This window comes from Astatotilapia calliptera, chromosome 2 (assembly GCF_900246225.1).
Source record: "Astatotilapia calliptera chromosome 2, fAstCal1.2, whole genome shotgun sequence".
NCBI lineage: Eukaryota > Metazoa > Chordata > Actinopteri > Cichliformes > Cichlidae > Astatotilapia > Astatotilapia calliptera.
The window spans coordinates 1,005,729-1,024,848 of NC_039303.1; the positions used below are offsets into that span (position 1 = coordinate 1,005,729).

The 19,120-nt window shown below is 40.8% G+C and overlaps 1 protein-coding gene and 1 non-coding gene across 3 annotated transcripts in view; one reads left to right on the forward strand and one right to left on the reverse strand.

Annotated features, from left to right (window-relative positions):
* Positions 1-3,433: 3,433 nt before the first annotated feature.
* Positions 3,434-3,505, reverse strand: trnaa-ugc (transfer RNA alanine (anticodon UGC)). The gene has a single exon. It is a non-coding gene; the product is annotated as a tRNA-Ala (tRNA).
* Positions 3,506-3,870: 365 nt separating this feature from the next.
* The window catches only part of LOC113030020 (alpha-1,3-mannosyl-glycoprotein 4-beta-N-acetylglucosaminyltransferase B), a 35,259-nt gene continuing 20,009 nt past the window's right edge, over positions 3,871-19,120 (forward strand). Inside the window, exons 1-10 of one of the 2 annotated variants that reach the window (XM_026181054.1) lie at positions 3,871-4,254; positions 9,590-9,763; positions 11,449-11,577; positions 13,796-13,929; positions 15,122-15,168; positions 16,182-16,295; positions 17,433-17,508; positions 18,020-18,134; positions 18,239-18,369; positions 18,757-18,864. In XM_026181054.1, the coding sequence (XP_026036839.1) occupies positions 4,164-4,254; positions 9,590-9,763; positions 11,449-11,577; positions 13,796-13,929; positions 15,122-15,168; positions 16,182-16,295; positions 17,433-17,508; positions 18,020-18,134; positions 18,239-18,369; positions 18,757-18,864 (1,119 nt within the window). In that variant the 5' untranslated portion in view covers positions 3,871-4,163. Of the gene's footprint in view, positions 4,255-4,592; positions 4,673-9,589; positions 9,764-11,448; positions 11,578-13,795; positions 13,930-15,121; positions 15,169-16,181; positions 16,296-17,432; positions 17,509-18,019; positions 18,135-18,238; positions 18,370-18,756; positions 18,865-19,120 lie in introns of those variants that run through there. The other variant, XM_026181063.1, reaches the window with a different exon arrangement.

Below are 19,120 nucleotides of genomic sequence, written 5' to 3' on the forward strand. Positions count from 1 at the left end.
GGCCTCTTTCTTTAAATGCAACTGATATCCTACTGTTCATGTCAATGAAAAAAGCATGAACTGCACTAAGCCATGTTCTCCATATTCTTGTCAATGCTAATGTTATTTCTTCCATTGGTGAGTCCCCTTCATGTGAACCCTGCACCATCCTGCTGGGATCATGAAGCTCAATCTAATCTGGTCTTTCTCTGCTGAGAGAAAAAAGCTGCAACTAGAAACACGTGTAGGACGAATGCAGTGTGTTTTCAGGAAACCTGATTCCTGTTATGTGTGTCTGTAGCAGAACAGGCAGATCCAGTGACGGACTGATGCTCAGGACTGACCGTTCTCTGCTCTTTGACTTCAATTTCTTAGACTGAAGTACATTTGTCACGGGTGTGCTGACACACAGGATGCATAGCCAGCAGTGATGGTGCATGTCATTCATGATGTTCATGAACATCATTAGTGGCCTATCCCTGGTCAAAACCACTAAACGAGTCTACAGATGCCCTCGCTGTAGGGGCCAAATGTTCAGGCCTAACTAGCATTAGTCAAATGCTCATTTCAGGCTCCTTTTGAACCGTCTCATGTAAACTGTTATACTTGCTTTATGCTTTCTGTTGCTTTCTGTGCTCACGTCACAGCAAAGTCAAGCAGTGTTTTCAGTGGGAAACATTAAGTAATTTAAAAAGACAGCTGCTGATGAATTACTGTAACAACTTAACAACAATTTCCATCTCTGTCTTCACCAGAACCTGTTGGTCTTCATGGGTCCTGGGTTATATGTGTGTGTTTGTGTGTGTGTGTCATTTTTCTGGGTATTTAATTATAAAAACTACAGCAAAGACTGAGTGAATCGTCCTCCTGGTGTACAAGTAGAACATGACTCATGAACCAAGAGAACCAAGTCACTCCCTCATCTAACTCATCACTCTTCTGCACTTCCATGGGTTCAACTTCTGCTCGCATCCTCACACACCTCACTAATGCTCAAGGATCGCAGCCATCAATGAGCACATTGAGCAATCTCAACTCAGACAGTATTCCTGTTCAAACACTGGCCAGTCAACCAGTTTTGTGACTGAACGTTCCACCCCAACAGTGAATCCTCTGTCAAAGACCTTTACCTCTCATTATGAGAAAGATAGTAAAATGTTTTACTAATAATTTTTCCCTTTCTTTGTTGAACAAAATGTCCTTCGCTGCTTCTTTTATTGCAATACGATACGATTGGTGTGATGCAAATTTTGTGTAAACTGCAAATAAGAATGCAGTTGCATGTAAGACATGCTTTTCTTACATGCAAATGCATGTAAGACCATGCTGAGGAATGCAGTTGTTTATAGGATAGTAACACAGCAGAACAAGAAGATATTTAAACTGAAGTCAACACCGTCAGGAGAGGACAATAACTCACATTCCTAATGGATCCTGTCTCTGTTTTTAATTGTGGACAGCTTCTGGCTTTGAAAAGTTGCCTTGAACCTGCGTTCTTTTTAATTACCAGCAGGGGGTTAGCTACTGTGGCAGCCAAAATAATTTTGCTTGTATAGACCTACAGGGGAAAACAACGCTAAGCTCCTTTATTCTATGATCGCAGTTACTTTCCTGGTGGGCTCATGGCTTCAGTTGCTTGTTTCAAGGGTTACTGAGTACATCATGAAGCTGATTTTGTAAAATATGGTCTCCTTTAGCTGCTACAGTATATGAGAGTGAACTGTCTGTGATATCCACGTCTAAAAAGCTAAGATTACAGTACAACAACTGTTCTAGTCCTGGTTAGTTACAGCATATGGTACTCCAGCTTAAAACACTTTTGCAGTCAGAAACATTACCATATATATTTCCATACAGGGATAAACATGTGGATAATTTACAAAGAAAGTCAGATTTTAAACTTTTTATTCCTTGTGTGTTTTTGTTCACTGTTTAAGGGGTAAATGAAAATAAAACTGCTCCTCAGTCACCATGACAACAGCCTATTTCCCGATAAATGCAGCTGCTGGGAGGTGTCAAAGGTCACTCTGGGGTAATGGGTGATGGATGATGGGTGGGGGGATCTTGGTAAATATGTGAATGGGGCTGTGTGTGGTTCATCTTGCTGTTACCCGTAGTGACAGAAATGGCCCTTTTTGGTGTGCATGGTGTCTCTGTTAACTTGTCTGAATGAGCCTTTCTGAAGCGCTGCACACATGGGATCGCTCTGAGCACATCTGTGTTGCAGTGGGACTGATGTTCTGAAGGCCATGTGGTTATTTTGAAGCTCAAGTTGTTAAAAGACAATATATTGTTTCAGTATCCATGATTTTAACAGACATGAAGTCAGGGTGTCCGCAGCTGATTACCTTATGATGGAATATGCCATTGGCCTGAGGTCAGGCTGCACTGTATGGCGCTAACAATGGCCAGCCTGGTCCTGATGGAGCTGACCTGGTGATCTGATGATGGCAAACCCCAAACAGAGCTGTGGGTGGAGGAGAGGTCATGACCACAAAGAAGGCAGTGTGAAGAGTGATTACTAATGTAGATGTCAGAACTGAGATCATCAGACTTTATGAAACTCACAACAAAGTTAACTTGATATTTCATGTAAATCTTTCTTAAATTCATAACAGGATAAAATCCTTACTTGGTTCAACAATGACACTGCTGTCAGCTGGAATAGTACAATAGCACATGCTGTATTGCCAGTTTTGAATGCATTTGGCTACGGATGCATTTTCTGTTGCCCTGAGTGTTCTCTCTGTTCCAGTAAAGGTGATGATGGTGATGAAAACTACGGGAACCTTTTTCTGACAAATCATTTGGTTCTGAATTTCTTACACAGGTGGATCTCATGATATGTAAAGTGGGCAGTGGTGTGGTTGTCCATACTGCTGACTCAGAGCAAGAAGATTCTGGGTTTTGCTCCATTCTCCATGCCCTCTCTGTGCCGAGTGGTGCATGGATTCTCTCCGTCTTCCTCCAGCAGTCCAAAGACATGCATGAGTTTGGTTAATCGGTGATCCCCCCCACTTAGAATAAATGGATGGTAGGAAAGAAGTCTCAAAGGAATTGGATTGAGCAGCCAGAACACAATGACAAAAATATAATTGTTCTTTACAACCTAAAATCGTCTTTAAAATATGGGAAACGGGGATATGTCATCTAACTGAAACAGTCACTTCCTGCACTTTGTATTTTGTCTCAGACATCGATTAAAATATATACTTTAAAATAAATAATTAACTTAATTTTACTTTGAGATCTTCCTGCTTTTGTTTTGAACATCATACTAACAGTGCTTTCAAACACAGAGTAACTAGTGCATTTGGCAAACTAGTAGCTTAACCATGAAACGAGATATATATTACTAATTGCTACTTTTTTAAAATGAGAAAATTTGACTCGGACACAGAATCCAACAGTCAATTTATGAATTTATTAAAAAACAAAAAAACAAAAAAAACGTTGGAGATGCCGGGGATTGAACCCGGGGCCTCATACATGCAAAGCATGCGCTCTACCACTGAGCTACATCCCCACACGAGCGGAGGCTCCCACCGTAGCCTATATAAACATGGCACGTTTCGTACTATTATACTCTCAACGTAAGCATAGATTGTCAGTGGCAACATTCCGTACCGTCACTTAGAAGGACTTACACAGGCTACCTTGAAGCACACGTTTCCTTAACCATACTGCGAACTACGAAACACGTGACACTAAAAATGTGCTGCCTACTAAAACTTGGGCTAAGGTTTATTTCTCATGCTAAACCTGAAATATTACATAAAGAGATAGTAAGACTTTCGATTGCTACTATTTATTTTATTGTTCTGTGGGTTCCTGTCATAGACCGGTTCGCCCGAGGCTGTGAACGCCATGACACGGCCAACAGGTGTCGCTGTTGGCCGTGCGTGCCTACAACACGTCAGATTGTGCTCTCGGAGAATTTCACAGCGTTTTGTCAGGAACTGTCATCATGCGACCGTGTAACAACGTTTTCAACATGCGGAAAAGCATGAAAGCGGACACGCGTAGATGCTTGGCTTTGACGTAGGCTAGAATCACAGTTGTGACCAGACACTAAGCGTTTCTTCTAACTTACCTGCATTTACCTGGTCCGCTCACATCCACCTGTTGTCCCATCGGCGGCAAGTAGGCACACAAAGACGGTGGGACTGTGAGTGAGGAATGAGATGAGGTTTTACCCCTATAAGTTAGCATGTCTCTTGGCGTTCGGGTGTTTTGTGTCGGTTACTTGGATTAAATCGATTCCCAGTGATGAAGGTGAGTGTACCTGCTTTTACTTTTCACATGCTGACTGAAACGGAAACTTTATACTCATCTGCTGTTTATTCTCATGGAAACAGAAAATACCGCAGGGTTAAAGTTCGCGTCACAGCGTAGCATGAGCAACTTTTACATTTTTATGTTTTTAAATTATTTATTTATTTTTACAAATTATTAGCATAACCTTCTCGATCGTCGGGCGACGGTCTCTCTGTATACAACACTCTGTTTCACATGGAGTACAAACGTCTTATTGAAGAGGCTGTGGGAAATGTTGTTTCCTAAGAAAAAAAATGAAAGTTATACCGGTTATAAAGTCTTTCCCTAACGTCATAACATCACCGTGTGACTTTTAGTAGTAAGCCAACACACCCACCATCTCGGCCTGCCGACCTGCTCCATTACTAACAGCGAGGTATTCAAGGAACAAACGCTTTCTGCTGTTGCTTTTTCACTCTGTTCTTCTCATTCCGAGCTCTTGTATTTTTATTGCGAATGACTTTGTTTATCTTTTAGGTACAAATACTTATTTTACTGGTAAACAGAAGGGAGTAAAATGTCTGTGAAGGTTCTCAGTCATCCAGGTCATCGTAGTCAAAGGAGCTTGCAAAGAAAAGCGTCTGGACTTCTTTAAGTTGCTTGAAGACGTTTCACCTCTCATCCGAGAAGCTTCTTCAAGTTCTAAGGTCAAATGGTGGAGAGTCCCAGATATAAAGATAAGATAAGATAACCTTTATTAGTTCCACACGTGGGAAATTTGTTTTGTCACAGCAGGAAGTGGACAGTGCAAAAGTTATGACGCAAAAATTAGAATACAATAAGAATAAATACAGTACACAGCTGTACAGAATAGAATAAAATAATATACTATATACAGTAGAATAAAATAGAATAAAAATATACAATAAGATAAAAATAGAATACGAATGCTATATACAACTGAGTAAAAATACAACGATGCCAGAAAAGATTATTGCACTTAGTGTTATTGCACATGTGTGGATGTGTTTGTTTGTTCAGTTAACCTAGTGGGAGTGTCCCCCCACAGAGGGACAAAAGGACCCCCTGATGATCCTCTAATCGCCTGAGCCAAGGTGTGAAACTGGGTGTGGGTCCCAATCAGCCAGAGTTTCGGGTGAGTTCATTGTGAAACCTGGCCCCACCTTATCATGGAAATTCCTGAGGTCAGAAGGCCCAGGATGTGAGTGGGCGTTAAGGCGTCTGGGAAGGGATCTCAAAACTGGATTATAGATGGCAGAGAGTTGGTGTCGTAAACCCCCGCCTCTGTTCAAAGATGGTCACTCACAGTGGACTTAGATGGCTTCTTTCTACAAGAAGACAGCTCCTTGGAGGACAGGACCAACTTCACACCCGATCAGATCTGCACACTGTTAGACCTCTGCCTCACCACTACATATTTCAAGTACAACGAAGGCTTTTACAGACAAAAACATGGCTGTGCCATGGGCTCCCCTGTATCACCTATTGTAGCCAACCTTTACATGGAGGAAGTGGAAAGGAAGGCTCTTGTCTCTTTCAAAGGAAGAGTACCCAGCCACTGGTACAGATATGTGGACGACACCTGGGTCAAAATCAAGACACAAGAAGTGGAATCCTTCACTGCGCACATTAACGCTGTGGATAAAAACATCAAGTTCACCAGGGAAGACACAAAGGACAACTGTTTGCCTTTTCTGGACTGCGCCGTGCACATTGAAGAGAACGGCAAACTCAACATCGAAATTTACCGGAAGCCCACACACACGGACCAGTACCTCCTCTTTGACTCCCATCACCCTCTGGAACACAAACTTGGAGTAATCAGGACCCTACACCACCGGGCAGAACATGTTCCCTCTAAGCCTGAAGGGAAAAAGAAGGAACACACACATGTAAAGGAAGCACTCAAAACATGCGGCTATCCTAAATGGGCGTTCTTAAAGTACAGTGCAGTGAGGAATGCCCAGACCTCTACATTGGAGAGACCAAACAGCCACTTCACAAGCGCATGGCACAACACAGAAGAGCCACCTCCACAGGACAAGACTCAGCAGTCCATCTGCATCTTAAGGATAAAGGTCACTCTTTCGAGGATGCCAATGTTCACATTTTGGACAGAGAGGACAGATGGTTTGAAAGAGGAGTGAAAGAAGCATCTATGTCCACTGTGAGCGACCATCTTTGAACAGAGGCGGGGGTTTACGACACCAACTCTCTGCCATCTATAATCCAGTTTTGAGATCCCTCCCCAGACGCCTTAACGCCCACTCACATCCTGGGCCATCTGACCTCAGGAATTCACATGATAAGGTGGGGCCAGGTTTCACAATGAACACACCCGAAACTCTGGCTGATTGGGACCCACACCCAGTTTCACACCTTGGCTCAGGCGATTAGAGGATCATCAGGGGTCCTTTTGTCCCTCTGTGGGGGGAAACTCCCACTAGGTTTATATCTGGGACTCTCCACCATTTGACCTTAGAACTGAAGAAGCTTCTTGGATGAGAGGTGAAACGTCTTCAAGCAACTTAAAGAAGGGAGTAAAGGCCTAGCAAGCTGAAACACAGTTTTAATGAAACCAAAAGTTTTATTGAACATATAATATTTGCATGATTAATAAGGCACTGCAGCTCAGACAACAGACATCTTAACATAACAGCGAAAGCACAGGTATCTTCACAGCTGGGCTCCTCTCAGCTGCTGTCGTGGCTTATTGGGACGCTTGATGGAAATGAGCCATTGTCATTAGGCTTGTCCTTTTTCCTCCTTACCTTGACAAAGTTTTATTAATAGTGGGATAGTAGTTTAAAACCGGAAGTTAATACTAGAACTTTATTTGGTATATTTTGAGTTATTTGAGGATTTTTTTTTTGACATATTCAAGCTGTGCAGGTAAATGTTCTATCATAAATACTCCAATAACTGTAGACACCATTAAGTCTGCTGCAATACTGGTGAGCTCTCATACCAGAGCTTTCATCTTAATGCCAGAGCCACACCTGTGAAGTTGGGTAGCTGCATTTTACATTGTTGTGAAGGTATTGTGTTGACAAAACCCGCCCACAGAAAAGCAGACCTATACGGCTAGCTGTAGAAAAGCTAAATGGAAAGGCACATACAGAGTGCTCTTCTAATCAATTTGAGCACCTGATGTGCTTTGTTCCTACAAGCCTGCATTACAACAATGCCTAAACAAAGTCTTATATGAGACTCCTCCTCACCCACCCTCAATTGTATTCCACAACTTAGATATTCACATTACTCACACTCTCATAACACATACATATAGGACCTTGGGGGTGGGCACGCTACACGCTACAAAAAAAAGGGATGGGTATCGTTTAGGTTTTATCCGATACCGGTGCCACACCGGTACTTTTGAAACGGTGCTGGTGCTTAAAGAATGGAGAACACAAACTTTGTCCAAAAACCTCTCATGTTTAGCTGTTTTTTTGTAAAAAGATAACAATGTTAGCCTTTTCTGCAGCTATAGTTCACCGTACATGCATTAATGTAATAACGTGGTTGGCCTACTCAACATAAATTACACACGAACATGAAGCTACTCACGCAGAGAAGAACGGCTGCTGCTGCATCATCATCATTTCTGCTACACTGGCAGGGCTAGGGGCCAGGACTCTCCTCTTCGGGTTTTTGGGGGATGTTGCTAACTCCGATAACAAGGACCACACCCGCAGTAGGTACGGTGCATTTCTCAGCTTTAAAAAAGCTGATGTTTCATCAGATTCGAGGTGTTACCTCCTTTGACAGTATTACAGTATCACCTTAAAACACTTGTTGCAGGCTGCTGAGTTTTCATCTTTTGCTGTGAAGTACAGCCAGACTTTGGACCGCTTCGCCTTGGACATTTTTAATCTGTAGCTCGGCTCTAAAAGAACGTACGTACCTGGGCCCTCCTACTATCCTCGGAAACGTAAAATGATTGGCTAGAATCCAAAGTGTATCACAGCTCAGGAAAAAAAAGCACCGAAATTAAGCACCGAAATGCAGTGTTGGTCAAGTTACTTGAAAAAAGTAATCAGTAACTAATTACTGATTACTTCCCCAAAAAAGTAATCCCGTTACTTTACTGATTACTTATTTTCAAAAGTAATTAATTACTTAGTTACTTAGTTACTTTTTAAAAACACGATTTACAACCTGAATAGGTGATAAAGTGATAGATCTTTAAGCCCAATTCTACTTTTTCTGCATAATCCATCATACAAAATGTAATCAAATGGAAAAGTCTCTTTTTAAAACTTGTTTTATTAGTTTTAATCTTTTAACTTTATGCATCAAGCAAAAATTTAATTATATGCAACATTCTCTGACTGGAAGAAATTAGTTTAACATTTAAACCTATTTTCTACACATTCCAGCACATAAAATAAAATATTTTGTGTGTTTACACTCAGTCTTTCAAATAGATGCAAGTAAAACACAGCAGAACATAAATAAAGTCAAAGACTAGCGGTCCTGTTGCTCTATTTTCACCTGTAAAGCAGGAGTGCGGTAGGCGGAGGTTTACCCTGGTGCAGGTGTGCCGCGGTCAGTTGAAGAATCCGCGAGTTTCTCTGTGAGTTTCCCATTACGTCGTTACAAGTAACGCATTACCGCCCATCTCTGCCGAAATGTGCGCTGCTTTTCGGTCTGGTTACTACCATTTATGTCAGAACCCAGTACCCATCCCTAATACTAATGTGACCCTAAGAGCCTCTACAGCTTAGGAAAACTCAAAGTCATTCATGCATATAAAAAAAATTGATTGTTGAACGTGTAACATGTCCTTTCAAAAGTAATCAACTGTCATTTATAAAAGTGGCAGATAAAAGCACAAAGTGTGAACTGATTACATGAAAATGTTCCGTGAGTGAACGTTGATGTCGGAGAGTTGAAAGCAGTTGAACAAAGAGATTGGAGTGATTGAAAACAAGAATCTCTTCAAGTGCTGCAGACGTGTCTGCACTATAAATAGAGCTGCCTGGTGTATAAACAGAGAGAGAAGCGTCTGTTAGAAACATGAATGTCATTGTGAAAACAAAAATATGGGGAGATGCTGAAATGCCAGCTCCCAAGCAAAGATGACAAAAGCTTACTGATTCCAACTTCTTTGAAGATTTGCATATTTATTTGTTTTCTGTGGTCATTCAGATAAAATAAGGAAAGTTGACTCAAGTTAGGCTTTCCACCATCTGAAGGGACATATCTGCTTAAGGTGGGCGGTTATTATGGAATGATGTGACTTTAAGTTAGAAATTAAGCCGATAAGCAGTCAGTTTGCTGACAACTAGTGTGTCTTAACTCTTTAAACTTTGCTGTATGCATCCAGGTTCAACAGTGATGCCTGACCTGCAGATCCTGTACAAGCGTCTGCTGGTGGCCGAGGAGCTGGGGGGGCAGGTCAGTCAGGATCTCAGCAGCATCCTGGAACAGCTAAGGAACCTTTCCAAAACTGGCAACGACACCTATCTTTACTCTGTCCACAACAGGACAGGCTTTAAAGGTGGGTAGCAGAGAACCCAGCACTATTTGTTTTTATGACTTTGAATAAAGGCAAATGTCTTTGGAAATGCGTCATAAGAGCAAGATATTAGAAACAAAAAAGATAACTACATGGATACAGTACACAGCATCAACAGACCTAAAGCTGAAAACACTGAACACAGTCCATGCTGGATAGCATGTACTGACCAATGCTATTCTCCACTCACTGGGAATCATTCTTTTATGTGTAAGGCAACACTGGACTCAACTTTAAACACAGATTTCTTAACTTTGTAATAAGAATGATAAAAAACAATAAAAAAGACAATCGTGGTGCTAAAGTTCTACAGCATCTTTGAACTTGCCAAGGCCTGTTCATTTCTTATTAGTGATCACGATTGACTCAAACTGGCAGTTCGTTCGACTGCACTGTTTGATGGCATTTATTGGACTGAATAATAGGCCAAGTAACTCAGCGAAGATCTAAGGGGAAAAATTGTAGTTTGGAAGATCTGTTGGAGACATTTTTAAGCAACTGGAGGTTCCAAGGTCATGAATTCAAACAACTGTAAGTTGGTACAGATTATTCAGTTGGAAGAAGACCCAAAGTGTCACTCTCAGATGAGAGGAAATTGGTTCAGAACAACTCAAAGGCCAACGAGGCTCAAGCCTGCCGAACTGAAGTTAGTTTTATATTGCTGTGGACGGAGGGCGTGCCAAGAAAAAAGGCCTCTGCTCTAAAACTGATCCCTTCGAGCTTGACTGGAATTTGCAGCTTGCGCTATCTGGCTGTAATGACAAAGGTATGTTTGGAGGAGTAAAGGTGAGGCTTTCAAACCTAAACAGTAAAGCCAAATGTGAAGCATGGTGGTGACGGTTCCATGCTCTGGGGCTTTTTTGACACCAGTGGTAGTGGAACATTGCACAAAGTGGACGGAACAATGAAGGAGGACTAGCTCTAAATTCTTTAACGTAACATCAGATGAAGAGCTAGTTGATTGAAACTTGGACACAATTAAATGTTCAAACAGGACAAACACACAGCAAAGCTGCTTTTAGAATGGAAGCAGGCTAACATTATTCTTTCAGAATGGCCTTGCCACAGCCCTGACCTCAACCCTATTAAAACTTTGTAAATGTTTCTTAACCCTGGAGAACCAATGGGGTCGGCTCTGACCCCATTGGTTTACTAGGAAACCATGGGGTCAAATTTGACCCCATGGTTTCTCCAGGGTTAAAATGTCAGTGTTCATGCAATGGTGAATACACAGTATTTCTAGGATTTCTCTGAATCTGGTTAATGAAATTGGTGTTTTTTGGCTTAATGAAGAAAAAAAAAAAGTCACAACAGAGACCTCTAGCTGAAACTGTACTTTGTTTAAGCATTTCCACACAATCAAAAGAAATGTGGACCTAAGTCATTTGACTTGTAAAACATAAGGAGATCACCCAGGTTTCTCTCTGTGTAATGTACCACGGGCAGTTTATCTACAGAAGTTGCAGTTGATGGTTGACACAGGAGCACAGGTCTCAAATTTTGTCTGTCTGCCATAATTCCTATTTATTTAGTTTCCTGTATGTATAGGAAACAAAATACATATGAAAGCTAATCATATATTTTTACCTGGCCTATTAGCATGTTGTGTGCTAACTGTGCTAACTATAACACCACATGCCTCTATCCCTTTTTCTTTGTGTTTACAGAAACAGAAAAGCAACCTACAGGCTTGCAAACATTCATTCAGCCCAATATTTACATTTTCATGCCCCACCTCAGACTCCATCCGGGCAGCCTTGTACCTAATGTAGTGCTGGGACAGGGACGTCGTGGAGGTATGAAGCCCTCACATTTAATAAAAATGCACAGCCCTACTATTCAATGAATCTTGGTAGGATTGTTTGTGTGTGTGTGTGTGTGTGTGTGTGTGTGTGTGTGTGTGTGTGTGTGTGTGTGTGTGTGTGTGTATGGCAAATAGGGTTGCCAACTCCCTGAAAAATAAATAAGGGACACCTCGTGGCCAGGGCCGGGCGACCCAGTTGTCTTCACCCTTCCCAGTGTGGTGAATTTTCTAGCTCTTTTTTTGTGTGTGAAATTATTTTTTTAACCCTTTGACTTGAAGTTGATTTAAGTAGATGTGTATTCTATTCTTTGTGATATGAACACATGTGAAACAAATGATCATTTAGCCATTTATTTTTAGCTCAAAATGACAACATTAACACAGTAAAACAGGTCTCTTTCTTAAACAGAAGCCTGTCATGCTTAACTTTTGAGAATATAAGTAAATCTTTCTTTAAAAGCACTCTGTCCTGCTTAACTTAAAATAATAGAAAACAATAGAAAGAAAAATATTCTTGTAACAGTGCACATTTAGTGCATTTAGTACAATTGGCTTCAGCTGAGGTATTATTTCAGCTTTTCTAATGCTAATCAGCTGCTCCTGTTTGTAAACCCGCTTGTTCCCATGATTACGCATCATAACTCATCATCATTATTCATCTATGTATTACTTTTATGTATTAGTCATCTATTTGTTGTAATCATCCATCCTTGCAGTTGTTTATTACACAAAATAAATTATATTATCACACTTCTGGCCACATAGCGCTGATATTCACTGCACATGCCCATATTAACGTTTTCCAGCCAGGTGTTTTCCTTTTCCCATTCTTCCCTTTCTCTGAGGGGAACAAACATTGCTGCTCTAACGCTGGGCTCACACTGTGCGGTTTTAGGCCCATTTTGAGCCGATTTTTGAGTGATCGGACCGATTTTGGCCTTCATCGTGCGTCGTGTAGTATACGTGGGGTAACGAGAAGTGATTAACACCTCACGACCAGCTCCCGATCATCAATCGCTCGTGAGCCGCTCACACTGCTCACGCGCAAACACGTAAACGTCGGTGAAAAAGACGGAGCAGCACGGCTGTGCAGCGTGTGATCTGGACACAAGTGATGGAGGCACAACTTGTAGAACTTTGGAAAGCTCATCCGAGCCTTTTCGATGTGGCCTCACAAAATTATCACGACCACAACAACCGTGAAAATAGTTGGATTTACATGCTGCTCAATCACAGCTGCCTGATCATGTTTTTCATTAGCAATTTAGCAAAGTTGATGGTGGTGGTGTGTCTGTGTGAGTGAAAGACAGAGAGAGCGAGCGACAGATTTTCTGTTATAACCTTCATGTTATGTTGGCACAGTGTGAGCACTCAGGTCGCATCAGAGCATCGGGCGGTATAGTGTGAGACCTGCATCGTGACCTACCAACTTCTAACCCCTGCGAGTCAATCGTGCAGTTTGAGCAGGAGCTGAATAACGCGACTGAAAAAATCGCACAGTGTCTGCTCAGCTTTAGGTGTACTGTCATCCGAGACTTGCACCGCAGTGTCGGGGTTTGTTTCCCTGTTGGCCATGCTTCTTGTTGTGGTCATCTGTTGTCTTCCGGTATTTTCTCCGTAAGCGACCTTTCCTCGACCAATGAGATGAGCGGTAATCTGAATTGTCATACTCGAATTGTCATAAGTGTGCTGTCAGCTCATTGGTCACAAAGCAGGAGAGGGGCTGGGAATTATGTTTTCAAACAAAGCGTTAATTCCATTAACATTTATAGACTACTTTTGATTCTCACTGTATTACGGGACAAAGTGCGTCCCTTATTAGCTCAATACGGGACGTGTACTTTTGTTTCGAAATACGGGACGATTCCGTATTTTAAGGGACGGTTGGCAACCCTAATGGCAAATGGCCTGTATTTGTATAGTGCTTTACTAGTCCCTAAGGACCCCAAAGTGCTTTACATATCCAGTCATCCACCCATTCACACACACATTCACACACTGGTGGTGGCAGCTACATTGTAGCCACAGCCACCCTGGGGCGCACTGACAGTATATATATATATATATATATATGTATATGTGTATATAAATAAATAAATAAAGTGAATGCAAGAGTCAAATAAGGGATAGTCAGTTTTACATCTGCTGTGCTAATGGAAGCAGACAGTGACTATAGTTTTTCTCTGGTTCTCTATCCTGTCATCTCTCAGTGTCCGTGGTGCTTGGCATTCCCACTGTGAAGCGTGACAAGCAAAGTTACCTGGTCAACACGCTTAGCTCTCTGCTATTTAGCCTGACTTCATCACAGTGCCAGGATCTCCTCATCATCGTCTTTGTTGCTGAGGTTACACACACACACACACACACACACACACACACACTCTAGCTGGCTAACTGTCCGTAAGTTTGCTGTTACTTTACAAAACAAATGTAAGTTATTTATATCTTTGCTTTGAATCATTGGATCATTTCCTGCTAGACACAGTGTAGTTTCATATTAAACACAAGTTACTAAGAAGAGTTATGTTAGCCAGTGAAGTAATTTGGCCTGCTATATAACTTTAATTTCTGCTGCGATGCAATTATGCTAAGGTATAGTTAGCCAGCTACATGTAACTTAGCTACGGTGCATTCATGTGGTGGTGGTTAATTTATAAAGTTAGCTGATAACTTTAAAAAACAACCACCAAATCTCAAGCACAGTGGTAAAAGTTTCACATTGTGGGGATGTGGTTTTCCCCTCTCACTCAGATGGGCTTCATTGGATTAAAGTTGTTTTTTTTCCTTTCCAGTTTATGCTAGCTAATTTTAGCTTGCCTATAATAAATTCCTTGATATGAAGTGTAGCAGCTGGCTTGGCTTACCTAAGGCACATCAGTGTTTGTTAGCCTATCCTAATGCACCTGACCTCATAACACTCCTGAACTCAAACACCATAATTTAGTGGTGAACAAGGTAAATTGTTCCCTACTGCAAACCATTAATTTCAATTGCATGTCATAAATTATAATAAATCATAAATAAATACCATAAATAAGTATTCAGGACCAGAATGACCTTTGCTTCCTTCTTTGCTCCCACATGCTGATTTACTTATTGGGTGAGATGTGACACACAGCTGTTATACAGTGCCACTAAAGAACTTTTTTCTGATGTCAGTCTGACTCACTGAGAGTGCTCTTGCATATGGACTATAATGTGCTGTTTGCTAGACATCTGAGAGAAAGGACACATGAACACCTAACGATTTTCATACCTGCTCATCTTTGGGGTTTTCTTTTATTGTTTTTTTTTTTTTTGTGAGTAACAAAAACTATAAACAGGAACACAACGAGTCTTTATCAACCCCCAAACTGAAACTGATAATATGTCTGGCCTTCAAAGGACTTACACAGTTACAGTCTCAGTCTGTAAGAGCACCAGCGTGTATTCATTGTTGCAAAAGCCTCGAGGAGCTCAGGTTTTATATTAATTCAGTCAAATATGCCCCCCCTCCCCATTACTGACCCAGTCCTGTCTCTCTCTCTGTCTTTCAGACAAACTTAGACTATGTGAACAGTGTAGCAGAGACCATCATGAAGAAGTAAGTGAGCTAGATTGCCTCCCATGGGGCAGTTTCTCTGTTGTATCAGTGTTCACGTTAGACTTAAGTTTCATGCTCTTTATTGCTTGCAGCACCAGCAGCAGACTGCTGTTTCTGTCTGTAAGTGTATAAAAATAAGATGTTTATTATTACAGTAGGATTGTATTGCATGTGGGCATTCACCAATCTATTTTTCTTTAGTCAGCCATGGACTAACTATGGCTGATGGTCATATGTGTGAGATTTGTCTACTGGGGAAGTATTTCTCTTTATGTGCAACTTCAACATGGAAATGGTCTGTTTTATGTATCGCTTTACAAATAAAGGAAAAGTTAGGCAGCTACATTTCCATTTCTCTTCTTTGAGATTCAACCACAGATTAAAAGAAATAAACCTGAGATAACAGGGGTAATCTGTAAGCACAAAACTACACATTGGCATGTAATTTTATGCAAAGAGAACACAAGAAATGTCCAAATCTTAAATGACTGTATCACTGGAGTGTATAAAACTTATCTTCATACATTCATTCATTTTTTTGAACTCAATTAGATGTTCTGGTAAAATGGAACTGGAAACGCCTGATTACATTTCTGTTTACGCAAATGCTTCAGTGTAGTCTATGTGCACTGATGCTTTACATTAGCCTCTACTACATGCTAACAAAAGCTGTCACAAAACAGGTTTTTAATGTTGTTGCTGCTCTTCCTCCCGGCAACGGGAAAGTGTGAAAGTTGGTTCCCAGCATATGTTTTCAGGAATTTGTTCTCTGATTAACCTAAACGCCTGTTGGTCAAATACAATGTTTGATCTGTGATTTAGGAAGAACTTTTCAGGACAGCTAGGTAAAGTGTGAGAATGAAACGCCCTACAGTTCATAAGACTTGTTATTACATATTTTGTTAGCATACACATAACTGTTTGATTAACCTCTAAATACTAACAAAGAATGTCTATTATTTCCTTTGTATCTTGATGTTGATCTCTGCAGTTAACTAGCTCATTCTTTGCAGTTTTCCCAAGGAGGTGCAGTCTGGATTGCTGGAGGTCATCTCTCCTTCACAGTATTACTACCCTGACTTCACCAGCCTTAAGGAGACTTTTGGAGACTCCAAAGAAAGAGTCAAGTACGGTGCATATACAAAATCACATGATGCAGTCTCGAAATGCTACAAATGTTTTGTCAGTGATGGTAATTCTGAAGTGTTTTTTACCGTATTTTTCGGACCATAAGGCGCACCAGATTATACATTACAGAATCCTGCCATGCAATTGCATTTGTCCATAACCATCGGGAACCTTCGCATTAACATTTTTGTCAAGTGGGGAAAAAAAGTTAGCGTTCATCCTCCAGCTTCACTGTGTTTATGTTATGCTAGCATAGCTGTGTCGCCAGCGATCACGTAGCACAACATTATATACCAGGTAGCCGAACTTTAGTAATGCTACAAACGTCACTGCTGTTTAGTTTCATTTATGTTGGAAGTGATAGCAGAGCTGTACGTTTGAATTTTCTCACAAATCTGTCAGTCAGAACATGCTATATCATGTTTAGGTGGAAGCTAGCGAGCTAACTTCCTGCTAACTTCTAACTCCGTTAAATTTAATACATTCTGTGTTCATGGATGCCTGGATGTTAAACTTAATTGTTACACCTGGTAAAGCAGGAACGCTGATCATTTTATTAAAGATGAAAGAATTTAGACAGTTTTTAACTCTCAGTGATGCTGCAGTGTTTGTTTGACTTTGGGACCTGAGAATGACGGAGTTTAGGACCCAGATTACTGCGCGAGGCTCCTGCCTATGGTAGCCGTAATGCTCCAACAATCCATCAAGTTGTGCGGCTTCGTAGCAACCAAAGTCGTACTAAAACATTTTTTGACAGATTTTTGAGCGCCGTGTACCACATAAAATCGGTTCAAGGTCAGTAAGCACAACCAGAATTCATACATAAGACGCATCAGATTATAGGGCGCACTGTTGATTTTGGAGAATATTAAAGGATTTTTAAGAGCGCCTTATAGTGCAGAAAATAGAGTAGGTGCTGCTGCAGTGGCACAGAGGACACAAAACCAACATATACACTACATAACCTAATAAATAAATGATGAAGAGTAGGAGACTTATAATGTGTTTGGTGTGTTAAACAATAAACTGTTATTTATTGAATGCAGAGTGGTGTATAAACACACAGTGAGTACCAAAACCAAAAAGGTGAGTGAATTTCTGCTCGGGTTATATTTGTGCTTCTTGTTTGATTTTAGATGGCGAACAAAACAGAATCTGGACTTCAGCTTCCTCATGCTCTACGCTCAAGACAAAGGAACGTTTTATGTTCAGGTTAGGGTCAGACTTTAGTTATTATTTATTAAACACCTTATTTCTATTGTGTTTTGCATATCATGTTTCAGGAAAGTTATTTTTAGCACCATTTATTTGTTTGTGATATCAGCCAGAGTAGCTTTGTATGTTATAATTCTTCCTTATATATCTTTCGCTTTCACATTGCTTGTCTGGGTAGGGGCACTGCAGATGAGCTCAGACTATAAATGCTTACAGAAGACCCAAAGATGACATCACAGAAATGTGAAATACAAAAGTCTGAAATGATAGCCTGTTGTAAACTCTTTCTCCTTTTCACCAGGAGTGGTCTGATTGGGCTGTAGCTGTGCTTATGTTTAAACTTTTTATAAATAGTGTCTACTTCCTGACACGTCTGTTTTTAACAAGCTAAGCAGATCTAAAATGTGTGGTCGAATGCCTAAGTGCAGCACAGAGTCCTGTTACGTTTAGGATAACTAAGAAAAAGGATAAAGGAGCAAATTATTATTTGTTGTCTGTTGATTTCCAGTTAGAGGATGATGTTGTTGCTAAGTCGGGCTACTATGACGAGATGAAGGCCTACGCCACAAACGAAGCTTCAAAGCCATGGCTCTACCTTGAGTTCTCCCAGCTTGGATTTATAGGTGTGCTTTTGTGTAAAATACTGAAGTAATTTTTGTGTGTGTGTGTGTGGATTTTTTTAGGTAATATTACACGAATGCATTTGTGTGTATGTGTGATTCTCCAGGCAAGTTGTTTCGCACCCGGGACCTCCCAATGATCGCCGAGTTCTTCCTCATGTTTCACAGAGACAAACCTATTGACTGGCTGCTGGATCACATTCTGTGGGTGAAGGTTTGCAACCCCGAGAAAGATGATGTAAGTCAGTTATATCAAGAGTCAAGAAATGCAAAGTATAGATTCATTTGTGTTTTGGGAAAGAGTCAGACCACTTCATTATTTTTTTTTTACACACTTTGCTGTTTGTTACAGCCCTACAAATAAGAAAAAACACGTTGTTGTTGAGGATTTTTGTTAAAATGGAGCATAAATCTCTAAATAAATCTGTGGTTAAATAGATCTGGGACTCAGACTCTACACACTCTATGTAGATGACACCTCTTGTCTATACAAAGCATGGTATTTCCAGTACTGAGAAAGCATTGAACAGTACATTTTTTCCTATTGCTTGTTTTTTTTGTTGTTGTTGTAAAGAGCAGCTTTTACAGTGCGTTTCAAACTCACATGTTCTCATATTGTATATAGAAACACTGCACAGAGCAGAAGGCACTACTCAAGCAGAGGTACAAGCCTTCCCTCTTTCAGCATGTTGGTCTCCACTCTTCTCTGCCCGGGAAACTGCAGCATCTGAAGGTGAGAGTTCTGTTGGGGTTTGAATATATAATCCGAATGCGTATTTGCTGATTATATTGTTTTAATATAAGAGAGGCCTAACTCTGAGTACAGTCTGTGCCAAAAAGCACTGACAGGGAACTGCATGCTTTTGCAGAGCAAGCTTTTGCAGCCGGAAAGTGAAACTAAGCAGAGTCTTTGATTGAAACTTATAGTGGTGTGATGTAGAGAGCAAGTATATAAATACCTCCGTTTGTGCTTCAGACCTGGGGTTGTG